This window comes from Sander lucioperca, chromosome 7, assembly GCF_008315115.2.
Source record: "Sander lucioperca isolate FBNREF2018 chromosome 7, SLUC_FBN_1.2, whole genome shotgun sequence".
Lineage (NCBI taxonomy): Eukaryota > Metazoa > Chordata > Actinopteri > Perciformes > Percidae > Sander > Sander lucioperca.
Window position 1 is genome coordinate 36,419,852 of NC_050179.1, and position 17,694 is coordinate 36,437,545.

General features: G+C 38.3%; 3 protein-coding genes and 1 long non-coding RNA gene across 8 annotated transcripts in view; 1 reads left to right on the top strand and 3 right to left on the bottom strand.

Moving 5' to 3' along the window:
* The window catches only part of LOC116036403 (NLR family CARD domain-containing protein 3-like), a 1,020,880-nt gene that overhangs the window by 336,202 nt on the left and 666,984 nt on the right, over nt 1-17,694 (bottom strand). The window lies entirely within an intron of this gene.
* The window catches only part of LOC118495509, a 297,118-nt gene that overhangs the window by 240,377 nt on the left and 39,047 nt on the right, over nt 1-17,694 (bottom strand). The window lies entirely within an intron of this gene.
* Nucleotides 1,119-7,669, top strand: LOC116054903 (G2/M phase-specific E3 ubiquitin-protein ligase-like). Of its 4 annotated transcripts, XM_036003665.1 has the most exons (13): nt 1,119-1,160; nt 1,818-1,865; nt 2,287-2,503; nt 2,611-2,686; nt 3,120-3,431; nt 3,538-3,619; nt 4,405-4,602; nt 4,691-4,777; nt 5,077-5,330; nt 6,054-6,182; nt 6,547-6,687; nt 6,924-7,035; nt 7,421-7,669. In XM_036003665.1, exons 5-13 carry the CDS (start codon nt 3,363-3,365, stop codon nt 7,636-7,638), a joined length of 1,290 nt encoding a protein of 429 aa, XP_035859558.1. In that variant the 5' UTR covers nt 1,119-1,160; nt 1,818-1,865; nt 2,287-2,503; nt 2,611-2,686; nt 3,120-3,362; the 3' UTR covers nt 7,639-7,669. The 4 variants fall into 4 exon arrangements, with proteins under 4 accessions (XP_035859558.1, XP_035859557.1, XP_035859560.1 ...); XM_036003664.1 differs by lacking the exon at nt 1,119-1,160 and having other exon boundaries at nt 1,709-1,865; XM_036003667.1 differs by lacking the exons at nt 1,119-1,160; nt 6,547-6,687 and having other exon boundaries at nt 1,709-1,865.
* Nucleotides 8,507-13,089, bottom strand: LOC116054904. 2 transcript variants are annotated; one of them, XM_031306652.2, is made up of 7 exons: nt 13,051-13,089; nt 11,338-11,383; nt 11,154-11,245; nt 9,890-10,000; nt 9,310-9,586; nt 9,059-9,170; nt 8,507-9,023 (listed from the first exon to the last, which is right to left on the bottom strand). In XM_031306652.2, the coding sequence occupies exons 1-7, from the start codon at nt 13,062-13,064 to the stop codon at nt 8,977-8,979; spliced, it is 699 nt and encodes a 232-aa protein (XP_031162512.1). In that variant the 5' UTR covers nt 13,065-13,089; the 3' UTR covers nt 8,507-8,976. The 2 variants fall into 2 exon arrangements, with proteins under 2 accessions (XP_031162512.1, XP_035859569.1); XM_036003676.1 differs by lacking the exon at nt 13,051-13,089 and adding an exon at nt 11,643-11,983.

A 17,694-nucleotide genomic window follows, 5' to 3' on the forward strand; every position in this document is an offset into this window, starting at 1 on the left:
TCCAGGAGAGAGGCCAGGGCAGGTGTGGAGGTGACCTTTTATTTAAAGTTGTATTCTCCTGCTGTCCGTCCTGTCCAGTGGTTCTTTTCACCTGCTTTTAATATCTGGCCGTCTTTTAAACAGCTTTTACATAACCAAACTTGGTTTTTTAAGGAGGTTTTTAAGTGTTTTATTCACACTAGTGGTCCCCTTGTGCCCGTGCCCCTCGCAGCGCCCATCCCGGGCATTACGTTTTAACCCAAACCCTAAACCTCCACATAATAGCTATATGATTGTAAATTAAAAGTAATTATTCTACTTCGTTTAAGAATGCTTGATTCTGATTGGCTGGGAGGAGGGCATTAACCCGGCAGGTTGCCGGCTGACTGAGCACAGCGTCATCAAATAGTAGATCAATACGCCACTTGTATTTTTTTTTCTATCACAGAAATTTCAAACATGAGGTCCATTGTGAAAAATAAACCTTGTTTAAAAAAGTTTCTAAAATGTGTCAGAAATCTATCGGAGGGTCAGTCGATACATAGTTTCGCAAGCGAGATACAATATAGCAACTACGTTATTAAACTGTTAGTGATCAGATGCAGCCTTGTGTGGTTGCTATAGAAACTAATTAGCATTAATATGGAAGTAAACCTGTGCCATCGGATTTTGAATTCGAATTTTTAACACTGAATTTTTTTTTGCATCTAAATCAGACTTTGAATTTTAAAAGCCATCGAATTTCTAGCACTGAATTCTTTTTGCCTATGACATTTTTTTTCAATGTTTAAAAAAATTCAATGTAAAAAAAAAGTTGATGTCTCAAAAAATTCAGTGTAAAAAAATTCAGTGTAAAACAAATTCGACATCTCAAAAGATTCAGTGTAAAAAAATTCAATGTTACAAAAAAATTCAGAGTAAAAAAATTCAACGTCTCAAAAAATTCAGTGTAAAAATATTCAGAGTCAACATCCGGGTAACCAAGGAGAAGCAATCGATCCCTGTATCAAATCATCCAACATCCAGCCAATCAAGTTACGCTCCATTGGTCATGTGACGCCGAAACAGGAAGGCGGTGAAGTTCAGGCAGGTGAGTTCTCTATATACAGTCTATGGGTGAGCCCTGGTCAGAGCCCCTGTCAAGGCTCAGCATGGCTCAGAACACAAATGATGGCGCTTCGGTGAGTGTACTCTTTATTTACCTTTTGTGTTCGTAAAAGTCAGTATTAGTTACCGGACACGTTGCACATTAACAGAATGTGTTGAACAATGTCTACAGGGAAATCTTAATGAGGTGGCGTTCGTTAAAAGTGTGTTAGCCATTAGCCAGCGTTATGTTAGCTAGCTAACTTTACGTTAGCTATTAGCTAACTTTATATTAGCATGGTTTACTGTTGGTAACGTTACTCAGTTCTGTGGCAGCGTATGATCTGACTGACAAGAAATGTCTGACTACAGTACATTTAACAGCTGGTCAGTTACGACCAAATAGTACAAATGGACAGCCGATAATATAACTGTCACCAAACTCCTATAATGCTTATTAAAGTCTAGTAACATTTAGCTGTTTAAAACATCATTTTGTGCTGCTGGTTTGTAATATTTGTCCTGTATTTGTGATGACAGGATAGTCAGGCTGATGACATTGTGCAGTCAGCCAGGCGCTTATTGCATTTAATCAGTTCGTCTGAAAGACAACGGGGTGCAGCCAGTGGTGGCGTAACAAATCAAGTTTTGAGGTTTAGTATTAAACTTTAGTTCATGCACTATGTCTTATTTTATCTATACATTGCAGATGTATTGATGATTAATACATATTCTTGAATACAATCCTGCAGAGAACAGAGGCATACGGAGAGACCATCACTTCAAATGGAAATGACCAGGTAAAGACTTAAGGGAGATGTTTGCTATTTTAAATGCAAGCCCTATGCATACACATTTTAACATGCTGCTGATTTGTACAGGCAAAATTAAACTTAGACATTCAAATCTAAGTAAGTAAACTCTGGAAGAAAGCATCTGATGTTTTGTGACTATTCAGTAAAATATATAAAGGCCTGTTTCACTTAAGGCTAATGTGAAATTTGTTTATGAAAAGAAAAAAATATAAAATGTGATTTGAAGGTCTAAATGATTGCCTATTGGAAACTGACTATTGAGGGTATGCAATACAGTGCCAAGGTTTTCTATTTTCATCTATGTCATGTAAGACGATGTTCAAATACGCCTTTCGTCCTCCTTTAATTAGAAAAAAGTTAACAGATGATGTGGTAGTTAATGTTTTTACACTCTTATTTTCTATAGGTCCTTTCCAGGTGTTTTCACCAAGGCCAGAGGGAAGAGGCGCTTTCCTGCAGCAAATCTTGTTCCTGCCAAGAGACTTAAACCACTTGATGTGGCTTTCTATTTGTTGCCAAAGCAGTGTGAAAAAACCCCGAAAGAGCAGGAGCAAATAGTCCATATGCATGCAGGATTGGGCCGTAGGACTGCTCATCTAGATGAAAGCACAACCCATGAAGAGGTAATAAGTATTTGCTAGTTTTTCATGCAATGTGATGAATGCTATTTCTGATTTGAATGATCTCTCTTTGGAGAGGCTTACACTTGTATCCATTTTTTTGCTTACAGTTATGTGATGCCCTCAAAGTTTTATTTCCAAAATTGGGGACCGTGACTGGTGGGTGGCTGCTATACAAATCTGCAGGTAGGCCAACACAGGTTTGTGTTTTAGTGTTGCTCAGTCATAAAAACGTACATTTGCAGCAGCTAACTTCACATTATGCAATGTACAACACTGTTACTTTATAATTGAACAGATGGTACCTAAATAAAACTTTGAATAATTTCCTCAAACTCATCTCTGTACATTTATTATTAAGCCTGTTCAATTTAAGACATTTTGTTAACCTTTATTAGGTCATGCCTAACTGCAAATCAGCAACTAATTGTTTGATTGTAATATCTGTATTTGTAAAAGTTAAGTAAAGAAAAAAGCTGGACCTGTTTTGTTTTAGGTGACTTCTTCAGTCTGGTCTGTTGTCAGACAAGACGTTTAGTTGCTTTGACTTAACTTATAGATATAATCTATATCTAATATACTGTTGAAAGTCCTAATTTTCCTCTCCTCTTTTCTATAGGTGGATGGGGTAGCCGAAAACTCTCTCTTGTGGCTCCTGATGAGACTGGCTATACAGGCATGATCTTGAAGTCTGTAAGTCGTGGGGGTAAAAATCTATTCATAGCCCCAATTCAAGAGGAACTCAGCACAAATCCCCTACCACTAACTGATGAAGCATTCAGTAGCATGCCAAAAGCCACATGTCAGAAGTGTGGAGTTGCAGTTCCTCTTCCACTCCTGACAGAACACATCAAGTCTTGTGATGTCATGTATGTTGGCAGTGATGATAACCTGGCTAATGTGGAAAGCAGTGAGCCTGAAGACAGAAAATGTAAGAATTCTTCATTTTAAGCTTTTGTGAGCATATTGTATAGTATTAAACAACAGAAAAAACATTTTTGAAATTAACACTGTTCTTGCTTGTAACTTCTCAGCAGCAGATATGCAGGAATGTCCTGTCTGCACTAAAATGTTTCCTACTGATGTTATTGAGGTACACGCTTCTTCATGTGTGGAAAGGTATCCATATACTTTCTATTGTTAATGTTTTTTTCTCTTGTCAGCAATTCCCACACAATATCAGTTAAACACAGAAATAATTTTATGTGGGTAGGGCAGGAAAAGAGGTGATGCATGAAAGCATTGTAATTGAGGAAGAGCAAGCAGCAATGCCTGGACCATCCGGAACTTGTGCAACTGCTACAGATGGTAGGTGCTGTTGAGGGTTAGCAGTGGCATAGGAAAGTTAAGGAAGATAAACTGTCATAGTGAAGGAAAATTGGCATTTATAAAGCATGGCCTACTCCTGATGTAAGCCATGAATTGATTACCTTGCCGTTAATATTAATAATATTATTACTTTGACCAGGAAAATATATATATATATATATGTGTGTGTGTATATATATATATATATATATGTGTGTGTATATATGTGTGTGTATATATATATGTGTATATATGTGTGTGTATATATATATATATATATATGTATGTATGTATGTATGTATGTATGTATGTATATATATATATATGTATATGTATGTATATATATATATATATATATATATATATATATATATATATATATATGTATATGTGTGTGTGTGTGTGTGTATGCATATGTTTGTATGCATATGTGTATGTGTGTTTATATGTAGTCAATGATTATTAAGTTGCTTTGTTTATGCCTGAGTAAGGCTTTATGCCTTTTACTTGTGATTTTTGAATATACATGTTAAAGTTTTTTGTTATCTTGACAGTCAAGCATAAATAATTAAACCATTTTTTTTTCTTTTTATTAGGCTGGTTAACTATCAGTGACCCCACCAAGGCCATATCTCAGTGTGCTGACAGTTTTCTCCGTATTCATGAAACGGAGAGCCCCTTACTTCTCAGCATGGACATCAGAAAAAGCCCTGCTGAACAGGACATGGCCCTAATCTCCTTCTACAAGCGAACTAACGTGGAATGGGGACGGCCTCTGAATTGCAAACTTGAAGGTAGTTCCAATTACAAGTTACAGTGGCCCAAAAATAACTAAAGTATTTCCTTCGTCTTTATTCTGTCAAACCTTACATTGTGTTACAGGAGATACTGCTATTGGACAGGGTGTAACTCGCTTCTTTTTCTCAACATGCATGGAAAAACTGAGGTCAGGGTTTTGCATCAATTTTGGTATGTATGTTATATGTATGGTATCCTTCCAAATGCTATGTTTATTTAAAGCTGTTTAAGGTTTTGTTTTTAATATTGTCCTATAGGAAGTTTATCGTATTTTAATTGGTTTGCTTTACCATGAAAGTTCAGAGGATTCTACTTAATGTATAATGCCTGTATTGAGAACTACGGTTTCCAGTCTGACAGTACTAACAGACTGTAAGAGCAATATTAACCTGCATGTCTTTGTACTGTGGACGGAAGCGGTATTACTTTTTATTGTAATACTTATTTCGTGTTTTTAATGTCTTCAACAGCAAACTCAAATGTTACACGGCTTTTTGAAGGAGAGCCTGGCCATTTAGTCCCCTCAGCCTCTCACTTTCTTGTGGAAAGTGATATGTTCATGGTGGCGGGGAGAATGGTAGGCCACTCCTTTCTTCATGGAGGACCATGCCTGTTGGGACTCAGCCCTGCTGTTGTTCATGTCCTGCTTGGTGGGAGTCCTGAAACTGCAACTGTTACACTAGAGGACTGTCCAGACCTGGACATCAGAGAAACAATCGAGCTTGTATGTTTGATTTCAAAAAAGTTTTTTTCTTTCACTAAGATTTTATGTGCAATGGGGCACACTTTTATTGTGTATCCATTATCCTTATTGAGTGACGTTAATATATGGCTAACTTAAGCTTATCAAATCAAGAGGGAGTGAACGAGATTTTTAATACTTAGTTTTGTAATTCTGTAAATGTAGTAGTATATAAACAATCTTGATTTTAGAGCTGCTAAAATGCCAGTAATCTGTAAATAAAATAGAGGGTGGCGCTTATTTGGATCCACTATGTAATATTCATATTCATTACTTTTTGCAAGTGCACATACAGAGGACAAATTAAAGGAAAAAGGTGTTGGGCCACCATGTGCTGCCAGAACAGCTTCAATGCTTATTGGCATTGATTCTACAAGTCTCCTAACTCTACTGGAGGGATGAACACCATTCTTCCAAAAGATATTCCCTCATTTGGTGTTTTGATGATGGTTGTGGAGAGCGCTGTCTAACACATCGGCCAAAAATGTCCCGTAGGTGTTCAATTGGGTCCGATGTGACTGTGAAGACCATAGTATATAATCATTATTTTCATCAAACCATTCAGTGACCCCTATGGATGAATTCCTCCTCACTGTAGGGGTTAGGTATTTCTGTTTTTTCCTTTAATTTGTCCCCCATCTGTAGTATCTGGCATTACACATCTTTTTTTATCTATCTCCTAATCAGTTTCCCTCTGTCTTGAAGCTTGAAGGGGGATCCATACTGTCAGATAAGGATAAACAGCGTGTCCAGGACTTGGCCCATGCATGGGACCTCCCTTGCCTAACTGAGAAAAACAGGAGATGGCTTTTTGAGAAGCTATTGATCCATGCTGTGAGTGAAAATCAAAATTCTCTTTTTATCCTGTGAGTGATGTTTTGGTTATAAATGCACATTGCTAAGTTTCTACATAATGTGTCTGACAAAATTAAATTGTTGCACTTTTTTCTGATTAATTTATTCTTAAGGTAAAAAAATATTTTCCTAGAAACATAAAAGATGGTGAGTGGTCTGTAATACTGCAAATGCAAGGAGTTTTATCAGTCTGCAAGAGAACAGTATTATTTCCTCATTCACCAGTGGATTGAAGCATAATAAATGTATTCAAATGGAATTATTGTTTTTCTATCTTACTCTTCAAGCTTTTAGATAAGGAATGTTAGGTGTTCTATCCTCTCTGTCTTATTACTATTAACAGGTAATAGGACGTGTCACAAGGCAAATTAAGCAGCTGAGACGAGGTCTTAAAGAAACCCCAATGTGGACACTGGTGACCCAAAGACCTGACACAGTGGCCTTGCTTTTTCCAAAAGAGGGAGCAGGAAATTTCAGCCCTGAGGTTAATTTTAATTACTCTGATCTTGTGATGTTATTTTCCTAGTAAATATTATGGTTCATACCTGGTCAGCATGTAGAACTGTCTGTTTTCAATCTTGTTCTTGTTATTTATGTTTTCCCTACATACATAGCCCACAGTCGACATCACGGCTACCAACCAGTGATATTTGATGAAAAAAAACACATGTAAGATAGAAAAATGACCAGTCTTTTTCATGCTATTTTTTTTCAATGCAGGTACTTCTTCAGCGACTCACATGGCCTCGTGAGGATAGTGACGATGATGACGATTGTTCAGTTGACACCAAATGCCGCATATCAGGCTATCTTCGACAGTTCATTGCTGATGGTAGGTGTACAGAGACCCTTGGAAGTGCTATTTAAATATTATTTGGTTACCTGTTAAAGTATTATAAAAGCTGTATAGCTATTTAAATATTCAGCGTGAACTTCACACATTCACTATTGAGCTGGAAACAGTAACATGACATGAATTTATTTTTAAAAAATCCACCCAATTTAAAAAAACAAGAAAAAGTAGTCATGTTGCTGTTTTCAACTCAAGAGACGAGTCCAACCAGTCTTATTCTAAAAATTATTTTTCTGTAAACTTATCTCAAGGGTTTGACTAATCTTTTATTGAGTGTAAGCTGCTAGTGCCATAGTTTGCCATTTATCTTGATGACTAATAAAGTCAAAAAAGATTTTTAATTTCTTTTTAATCTACTCCATAGCAACACCAACTGAACTGACCGACCTGGTCAAATTCTGGACCGGATGGGAGATTCTACCACCGAGTCTCTCTGTAGAAGTGGTCGAGGGCAGATACCCCACAGCCTCCACTTGCTTTGAGACCTTGCGCATCCCAGGGCATTACAAGGATTACACATCTTTTAAATGTGACATCCTGGCCTGTATTTGCAGTTGCCATACAGGATTTGGTCTTGTGTGAGTGACATTTGGCTTGTATTTACCCTTGTAAGACAAGACAATTGATGTTAAAATGTTATGTTTTTAAGCTTGTTAGTTGTTCTGTTAAAAGACCTGTTGTAAACTAACATTCAGGAAGTTGTTAATGTATACTGAGTACTTTGCAGTAACCTTTCGCAATAAATTCATTCATAAATAAGTTCATTGAGGTAAACTTCTCTGACTCTGAACTCCTGTGAACCCCTTGTATAACCACTGAAAAGCAATATTTTTTCCCCAATTTCCATCTCAGGTTTGGGAAGAAACCTCAATGTTCAAAATAATGCATTACTTTTTCCTGGTTCATGATCCTTTCACATGGTGTAAGGGGGACGGACAGTGAAAAAGAAGAAAGGGCAATAAAAATGAGAAGGTTATTAAATGATAACGCAACACTTATGTTTTTCTCGCCTTCCAGGCAGCCATTGATTTTTCTTTGACAATTTAGTACACTATAAACTTCAGACTTAAAACCTGTTTGAGTTAAGTAATCAATCATAATGAAATGTCTGTCTAGACTGTTAAGCAGTTGATATACCTTTTCATTATCACAGCTTTTCATTCATGTTATTTTAATAGGTTAACGTAACTTCATATAAATGGAATTGTGATTTAGGCGTAGGTCTTTTTGAAACAGATCACCCTACTTCAAACCAGTGAGAAGAAAAATGTGATTACCAAAATTGTTTTACCCATGTCACAATGTGTTCATGTAGAACCCCATAGCTCATTTTATTAGCTGATATAGGTTGGTTTGTTCATAAAAAAATAATAAATTATGGTATAGTAAAACATAAAATGTATTTATAGAAGTTATAATTGTTGACAAATACATTAATAAACACTTAAAATGTCCTTATAACTGCATCTGTAATATATCATGTTTATATGCTGATTATACGCAATAAATAGGGGGACTTAAGTGTTACTGAGAAAATAGGAACAGTTAGGGTCATCTGTCAATCTCAGCTTTCACAGAAAAATGTGGTATACATATATATCTTAAGTTTTGCAGTTTAACGTGTTCCTTGTAAACAATCTCTGCACTGATATCATTGAAGCAGGAGTTAAGTGAACTATAAGGGGGTGAAAGCTCTTTTTCTAACATTCCTTGTGTTACATTAAGTAAACCGTTAATACAGGTGTTTAAAGTGAAATGCACTGGACTGATTTCATTTTTGTAATGTTACTATGCTGCACCTTCCTCTTGCCAAAGCAATAACAAAGATACAATTCAGATTATGCAAAAAATGATTAATTGTCTCTCTCAACTCAAAACTTAAGTCATTCTGATCAGTTCTTTCACAGACCAAGAAACTGCTCACAAAATTGAACAGCAGCAATGTAAGTATCGCAGCCAAAGGACTGGGATGCAGCTCTTGGGTTAACTGCATCTCTTAAAGCTGTCATTTGTCCATCGGTCAGGGGGCATGCTGTGTCTGGAACAATGATGCTCGACTGGTCATCAAATGGAAGTCCGCTGTTTTCCCACTCAATGTTAAGAAAATCCATGCCCTACAAATAGAGAGCATTTTGAGTTGTATGCAGTAAAAGTAGGCACACTTTCAAATACTACAGAATGTGCTCTTGGCTTCTAATTAAATTTCTTAAGTACGTGAACCACACTATTCATTCACATTATATTTATATGTACCTCTGTGTTATCTGGTCCTGGAATTGGGTAATGTGTACGACCCAAGTCCCACAGCTGGTTAGGGGTCATGTGGCTTTCTGTTCTCAGGGGATGATTGTCCCAACCATTGCGAAAAGTATCTAGGTCATCCTGCAGGCGTGGGAGAAACACGAAGTGACAGCAGAAGAGGTGCGTTTCATTGGCGATGCTGAGGAAGCCCTCTTCTTCCAGGTAGTGGAGAACATCATAGTAGATGCATGTTACAGCTGCCCACAGGTCTCTCCAAAGCCGCTCAATCCTGGGAAATTTTAATTGAAAAAACATTTTTATGAAAGGTTTTTATCCACAAATGCGCACAAAAAAAAAAGTAAGATATCCAACTGATTTAATAGTTAAAACCGAGTCTTTGAATTTCTTCTTTATTTTGTGTTTATGCATAACCCACTATATTTGGAATTAGATCTTGTTACATACTATACTGCATGTCATTACACCTTTGCAAATTATAGTACTGCTAGCAGTTGTATGTTAACATACTACCACTACATGGCATCAGTGAGGTGGCAGCTTTAATTAGCAGTATCTATTCCATCGAACAAACCTTTGGTTGTGAACACTCTTCCCGGATATAAAGCTGCTCTTTCCAGTGCCACGGACTGTAAACATGAAGCGTGCAACGTCGTCATTTTCCACTCCCTGATCAGCACGAACCCTAAGGTAGACACACAACACTTTCAAAGATCACATACATGTAATTTTAGTAAAGTTTATTGGTTGCTCATTTACACAGTGCAATGGAAGTGGTTGAAAATTCTGAAAAAAAAAAAAAAATTATATATATATATTTCTTGTGTGGGGTGGTATGGTGTTGGGCACTGTATTGTACTCAGAGGTGGAAGAAGTATTCAATTACTGTGATACTGATGTAGTTAAAGTATTGCAGTAAAAGTAGTAGTTGCTACCTCTGACTGATATATTATTATATATGACATCATTAGATTATTAATACTGAAGCATTAGTGTTAGAGCGGCATGTTACTGTTCTAGCTCCACCTCCAGTAGCTACTTTACACTACTTTATATACAGTAAGCTAGTTTAGTCCCCCCCCCCCTCCTAAAGGGTCAGCAGATAAATGTGAGGGGTGGTGAGATGATTAATGGGAGAGGAAAGAAGAAAAAACAAAGTTCTGATACACAAATGTGTTTTCAGTTTTTGGATTTTTTTCTCTAAACTTCTCACATGGTTTGATTTCAATAAATGTTCAAATGATCCAATATTTGATATAATCAAATCAAAGATTAGAGGGACAAAAAGGTTGGAAACCACTGGTTTCATTTTTAACAATGTGTTGTATTTTAAAAGCTTGTTATATTATCCATTGTGTCAAATCTTCATCTGAAAAGGAACTAAAGCTGTCAGATAAATGTAGTGGAGTAGAAAGTACAATATTCTATATCTGAGATGTAGTGGAGTGGAAGTATAAAGTAGCATCACATGGAAATACTCAACTACTGTACAGTACAAGCACCTCAAATTTGTACTTAAATGTCCCCCTCGACTAAAACAATAGTGTTTCTTCTTGTTGCCAGTTAGAGTTTCACTGTGCAGAATTTGATACGTGTTCAGAGTTTGACGCTAATGGGCTGTTTTCACATTCATCTGCTGACAGTGGAAAGTTTCTGAGTTTGTTGAAAATCCAATTTTAATTAATATTATTCAAAGTAAAGTATTTTATATACGTCTTAAAACCTGTCTGAAGATCATCATCTTTAAGTACATTACTTGAGTAAATGTTCTTAGTTACTTTCCGCCAGTGCTTGTACTGTTGTAGTGTAAAAACTCCCAGTTTAAAATATGCATTTACCTGAGAGGAAAACCAAACTTCTCAACAGATTCTAGGAAGAAAGTCAGGGTGGTTGATGCAAGGTTGTTGGAGGCTGCACCAAGATACATTATCTGCAGCACAAATGCAATTACACGTCTATGAGACACTCAAGTATTTAATGATTACATAAATGTGTACTCTTAGTCCAAACAACTGTGCTTACCTTACGGGAAAAACCGTCAATACCACCAAAGACAACAATGTTGTAGCTGAAAGAGAAAAAAATAATTTGACAGCTGTATATAACATACTGCAAGTAAGAAAAAAAGTGTTCTACACGCAGTTGCTAAATGTAATAGACTAGGTGTATACCATTTTAAGAGGTTAGCTGTGATGGTGCATATACAGTAACATGAAAGAAGCAGTATAAAAAATGTGTTATGGTACATACTGATAACTACCACATACTTTACAAACACACTTTGAATGTATGCATTTTGTCAAAAAGATTGCTTAATAAGAATTTACCGAATCAATTTATGGTTTGTATCTATGTGCATCAAAGACTGGGGTCCTGGAACCGAGTAGGTCCGTCGAGCAATACATCCTACGTGGACCATACGGCTTATGACACCAGTGGTGTCAACACGGTGCATGGAGGCTCTGACACGGTTATACTGCACCCTCAGTCCTCTGGCTTGCAGAAGGGCCTTCATCATTCGATATCCAGAGTGAGGCTGCCTCGACTTAATCTCTCTCACACACTGATCTAACTCTTCTTCCGTCATAGTGCTGTATAATGCCTTTACTGAGAGATCAGACTCAGCCATGCGTCGGTATACTGTGCGCCTGGACATCCCCAAAAGTTTAGCTATACATGGAACAGAGAGATTAAGTTCCAGAAGTTTGCTAAGGTACTCTGGGGATATAACCATTCGTTGTCGCCCAGCTGGTCCTTGCTCAAACTGCACAACTGCAATGTGTTGCTCCCTTTTCTCTTTTTCCAAATTGATAAGACTGTGTAGCTGTGTCAGTGAATCTAAAATAGCTGGACAAACAGTTACTTGACTGGATACAGCATTTAAAAACACAAGTTCTTGTGTGCAAGTGAACTCTAAGAAGTCCAGATCCAGAGGCATGCGTCCCAGAATATGCTCCAATCGAGAGCGAAGTCTTTCTAAAAGATGATTAAGCAGGAGTTCCTAGGAGAGAAAAACAAAGTCGCTGTGTGAGCACATTTTATGGAAAAAATAAAACTTAAGCATGATATTCTTAAACATTTTTATGTTTTTTTTTTTTTATTGTTTCAAGTGTCAAGTCTCATGAATATCTGAGTGAGTTTTCAGAGCTGAGCTTATTTATTTTCATATGAAAAATGCTAATTTATAAATGTCCTCTGTAGTGGACGTCAGGACTTTGTACTTCCCCCCGGAAAACAGCCTCTGTCCCCGCGAGTGAGGGAGTCAGACAGCGTCCAGTTTACTGATGGCGATAATGTAATTATGTAATTTAGCGCGAAAAACTTAACTTTGCAAACGGCAGTGTGAATGGGGCTACTAGCTAGCTAACTTATGAGCAACCACGACCCAAGCTGTTACCAGTTAACACTGTAATGAAATCATTTGCGCCTTTTTCTCTAATGTTTTGGGTAAAGTGAAACAGCTATTAACTTAATAGGCAGCTGTTAAACAAACTGTCAGTCAGATATTTATTGCCAGCCACATCATAAACCATGCTAATATAAAGTTAGCTAATAGCTAACGTAAAGTTAGCTAGCTAACATAACGCTGGCTAATAGCTAACACACGTTTAACGAACGCCACCTCATTAAGATTTCCCTGTAGACATTGTTCAACACATTCTGTTAATGTGCAACGTGTCCGGTAACTAATACTGACTTTTACGAACACAAAAGGTAAATAAAGAGTACACTCACCGAAGCGCCATCATTTGTGTTCTGAGCCATGCTGAGCCTTGACAGGGGCTCTGACCAGGGCTCACCCATAGACTGTATATAGAGAACTCACCTGCCTGAACTTCACCGCCTTCCTGTTTCGGCGTCACATGACCAATGGAGCGTAACTTGATTGGCTGGATGTTGGATGATTTGATACAGGGATCGATTGCTTCTCCTTGGTTACCCGGATGTTGACTCTGAATATTTTTACACTGAATCTTTTGAGATGTCGAATTTTTTTACTCTGAATTTTTTTACATTGAATTTTTTTACACTGAATCTTTTGAGATGTCGAATTTGTTTTACACTGAATTTTTTTACATTGAATTTTTTTACACTGAATTTTTTTAAACATTGAAAAAAAATGTCATAGGCAAAAAGAATTCAGTGCTAGAAATTCGATGGCTTTTAAAATTCAAAGTCTGATTTAGATGCAAAAAAAATTCAGTGTTAAAAATTCGATGTAAAATAATTCAGTGCTAAAAATTCGAATTCAAAATCCGATGGCACAGGTTTACTTCCATACATTAACTACAGTTGAGCTAACGTTATTCGCCGTAGTTCCAAACATTACAGTGTTTTAAAAATGGACGAATTCATTGTCAATTTTAATATATTTGGAGTAGGGAAGACATTTGAGGACTGGTTAAAGTGCGACGAGGACGACGGAATGACAAAAGAAAAAGACAAGGCCCAGGGTCCCCGTTAACGAGATCTGACAGATGAGGAGCTGAAGACGGGGCCCTTGAATCAAACACGAAAAAGGCAACTGCCTTTGCTATCAAAGTTTTCACTGAGTGGAAGAGCCACCAGAAGGATAGACTGACAGTGTGTTTGTTGTTGTCAGTTGTGTGGTTGCTATAGAAACTAATTAGCTACAGCTGAGCTAACTTTATTCACCGTAGTTCTAAAGGGGACTACTTTTTGAGGGAGATGAACAGAACTCAAACAGAGTATACATTTAATAAGCATGCAATACGAATAAGAAAAAGCATAATTATTAAAGTATTTGAATTGTTTTATTATGTTGGCAAGCAAGAAGTAGAATAAACGGGAGTTTCTGAGCCGTCAGGGGAGAAAAAGCCCAACAGATATTCTAACAGAGCCAGCAGAATATGAAATATATTCCTCCCTCAGCTGAAGGTGAAGCTGCAGATATTAACTGCAGCAGATTGTTTTTTAAAGGCAGGAAAAATGTCATGGATATCCTCCTCCACAGAGGTGGGAAAGGTCATCGACGTGCCCTTTCTGCCGGAGGGTTTGGGCTGACGGGTCTCAGCAGATAAGAAGACCCAAGCAAAGTCCGGATGCACTGCAACTGTCAAATGTCAAAGATCTTTACTGGAACACAAAGCTTCATGCAAATCCATCAACAACTTTAACAGATTCCCTGCTAACAGACAGATAATGGACAGAAACACTGTGATGTTTCAACCCAGTCTCACGGCAGTTCGTGTAAATGTCACGTTATTTTTAATCTATTGATTAAATCGTTTTTCTTGTTTTTTACGTGGTGGCCAGCACGAAATACCCTATGGGGAAAGGACGCCTCACACGCCGGGAGATATGCCGGGAGGCGGCCGCGCGACAATAACGGAACTGGGCGCCTCACGCCGGGAGACGGCCGCGGGGGATGCGCGACAATAACGGGATGGCGGAGGTTGGGTTTAGGAAAAACACTACAGGGAAAGGGCGCCTCACACGCCGGGAGATGGCCTCTGGGGACGCACGACAATAGCGGGACGGTTGTGATTAGGAAGACTACGGGAACCAAAACGCCACACGCGGGACGTGATCCCCGCTCGCCCGGGTGAAAGTCCTGTGTTGTTTGACCCATCCACCACACCGACCAACCTCCCTACACGGATTTTCAGCTCTTTATACTACTCCCTACCATTTTCGTGCTGTAACCACGAAATATGCTTCCTATTGAAATACATTACTTCACATTTTCGTGCTGGCCACCACGTAAAAAACGAGAAAAACGTCCTCGTGAACACGTATCAATAGATTAAAAATAACGTGACATTTACACGAACTGCCGTGAGACCGGGCTGGATGTTTACGGGGACTGCCCATTTCTCCAACGCTCCATTGTTCCAACCTCTCAATAATGAAAAATTCCCTTTGGTCCTACAGCCCACTAGTCCGACGTCCTTTTGTTTCGAAAAAATAAACCCTCTGCTCCGACATCCCATTGTTCCGACCATATAGGCTTTTGTTGATCACCTCCAAAATGGAGAGATCTCCTTTTTTATTTGGGATTTAATTGGCATTTGAACGGCCAGATTAATTTGCAGATTGCGTGCAGTTTAGTGTCCCAAATTCCACTATGGCCACGCCAAGACCCACCCTACGAAGTAGTTCGATTGGTTGGGGTTAGGCAATTGACCTCGAGTGGTTAAGGTTAGGATAGCCGATTGGTCAGCGGATAGGACCTGGAATTTGGGACACTAAACTGCGCGTATACCATTAATTCCTTTGACTCTTGGACTGATAATTTTACTATTAGGGACAATTATTTATAATATTTCTTTAGGATTATTGCTTTGTTTAACATGTCGGGAATCCTGAAGTTTCCTGTTTGAAACAGCCAAGATGAGGCGTCTTCCCACTGATGAAGTTAGTTTCATATTGGTTATTGCAGGGATATGCCCCATTCCTGTTCATTATCATTGCAGGCTTATGGAAATATAAATACATATCCAACCCAAAACTAACTTTACCCTGGTGGACTTAGCCTACGTTTTTATTTCAGTTTTTCAAAGATAGGCTAAACATTTAAATGTGTTAATAAGCTAGAGAAAAGTAATTTCGCTTGTTATTTTTGATTCCGATTTTAGATTATGGGAGAAGCCTATATGGTCGGAACAATGGGATGTCGGAGCAGAGGGTTTATTTTTTTCGAAAACAAAGGGACGTCGGACTAGTGGGCTGTAGGACCAAAGGGAATTTTTTGGGTTATTGAGAGGTCAGAACAATGGAGCGTCGGAGAAATGACATGGCACCGATGTTTACACCGAATCTGATAACAAAGAAGCCTCATGTTCACAGAAACATTTTTAATACATGTCCAAAAGTCTGCTTTATGTTCATATTGAATGATTGTGCAAGACAAAACACTGAAGTTCTTCTCTTCTCAAGTTTTGCTAAAAGCATGAAGCGGATTTTGATGGTTATCGTCAGTGGACGTAAGAATATTAATACTATGGGAACAAAGAGCCGGTTGGCACAGAGCGGAGGAGCAGAGACTGAATACAAAATGTAAAGCTTTGTCGGTCCACAACAAAGGACACATCAGTCAGAAACAAGAGAGACAAGCAGACCTATAATTTCAAACTACTGTGTACAGTCCAATGATGGCTGTCAGGCAGATGACTCATGCAGCAAACAGGCTAATTTTTTGTGATGAATGGGACAGGGTCGGCTCAATAACTCAAAAAGAAATTGTCCAGTGATGAGAACTGAACTGGCCGAGGACGTACAGCAGTTAAATTTCTCATTAAATGGCTCTTTTAATCAATGATGGTCTCATTAAGAACTATTTAATTAATTTCATTCTGTCAACCTTTTCCCCACATTCTCCAAGATCTGCCTTCAGACAAATGTATTTGCAATTATTCTGCCCGACTTCTGAGGACACAAAAAATCGTTTGTAGTCCTTGCTGACTTGAATCAGGACATTATCACAGCACCATTTTTCAGTTTTATTTTATTTATAGTGTCTATTCATGAAAGATGTTATATCAGGACATTTTAGAAATAGAGTAGGCCTAGACCACACTACAATTTACAGAGACCCAACAATAGGGGTTAAGCTCAACATTCTTCCAGCGTAGTAATGGCCACCTTCAATAGCCGGTGTTTACAGGAACTACCCCTAATAACAATTTCCGATGTACTGCCAAACGAACGTCCAGAGCCCAGAGTACTCTGTTAGACAAGGGTTTTAAGTTTTACGCCTCCTTGTTTATTCATAATTATGAAGGTATGTATGTAGCTTTTGCTAATGGCACCCGATATAGCAATATAGCGTTAGCTAACTATCAGTAGTTAGTTTAGACTTGTGTGCTATCAGTAGTTTAGCCTTTCATTTTTGCTCGCAGATGATTAAAACAGTCAAATGAATACTGCATTTTAGCGATGGGGTTATGGTACCAACAGTATAATTACTACGATGTCCTGTGTGTTTATGCTGGTCAACCTGGCTGGGGGAATCTCCTGGACGGCAAGGACGTTCGATGGCTGTGATGCAGCAGCAGAACATCTTCCAGCTGCACGGAATTATCTCTCCCTTCACTTTGCTGTAATCTTAACTAGCTAGTCGTTTTGGTGCTTAGCCCACCTTTTGTCGGGTTAATTTAGCTAACTGTAAAGACAGCTAAACGCGAATTGGGGAGAAATTCAGCAGGGAGGAGATTTTCGGCACGAACACCTGTAGCGCTAACAGAACACCTGTAGCGCTAACAGAACACCTGTAGTGTTAACAGAGACGTAGCTAGCGTTATGGATGGACGCTGTTCTGACTCGGGTGCCTGGGTCTGATATGGTTTGTTTCCCGACGCTTTATTAAACAGTCATTAGCGTCGTTAGCACCTGGCACTGGAGTTAGCTAGCTGGTTG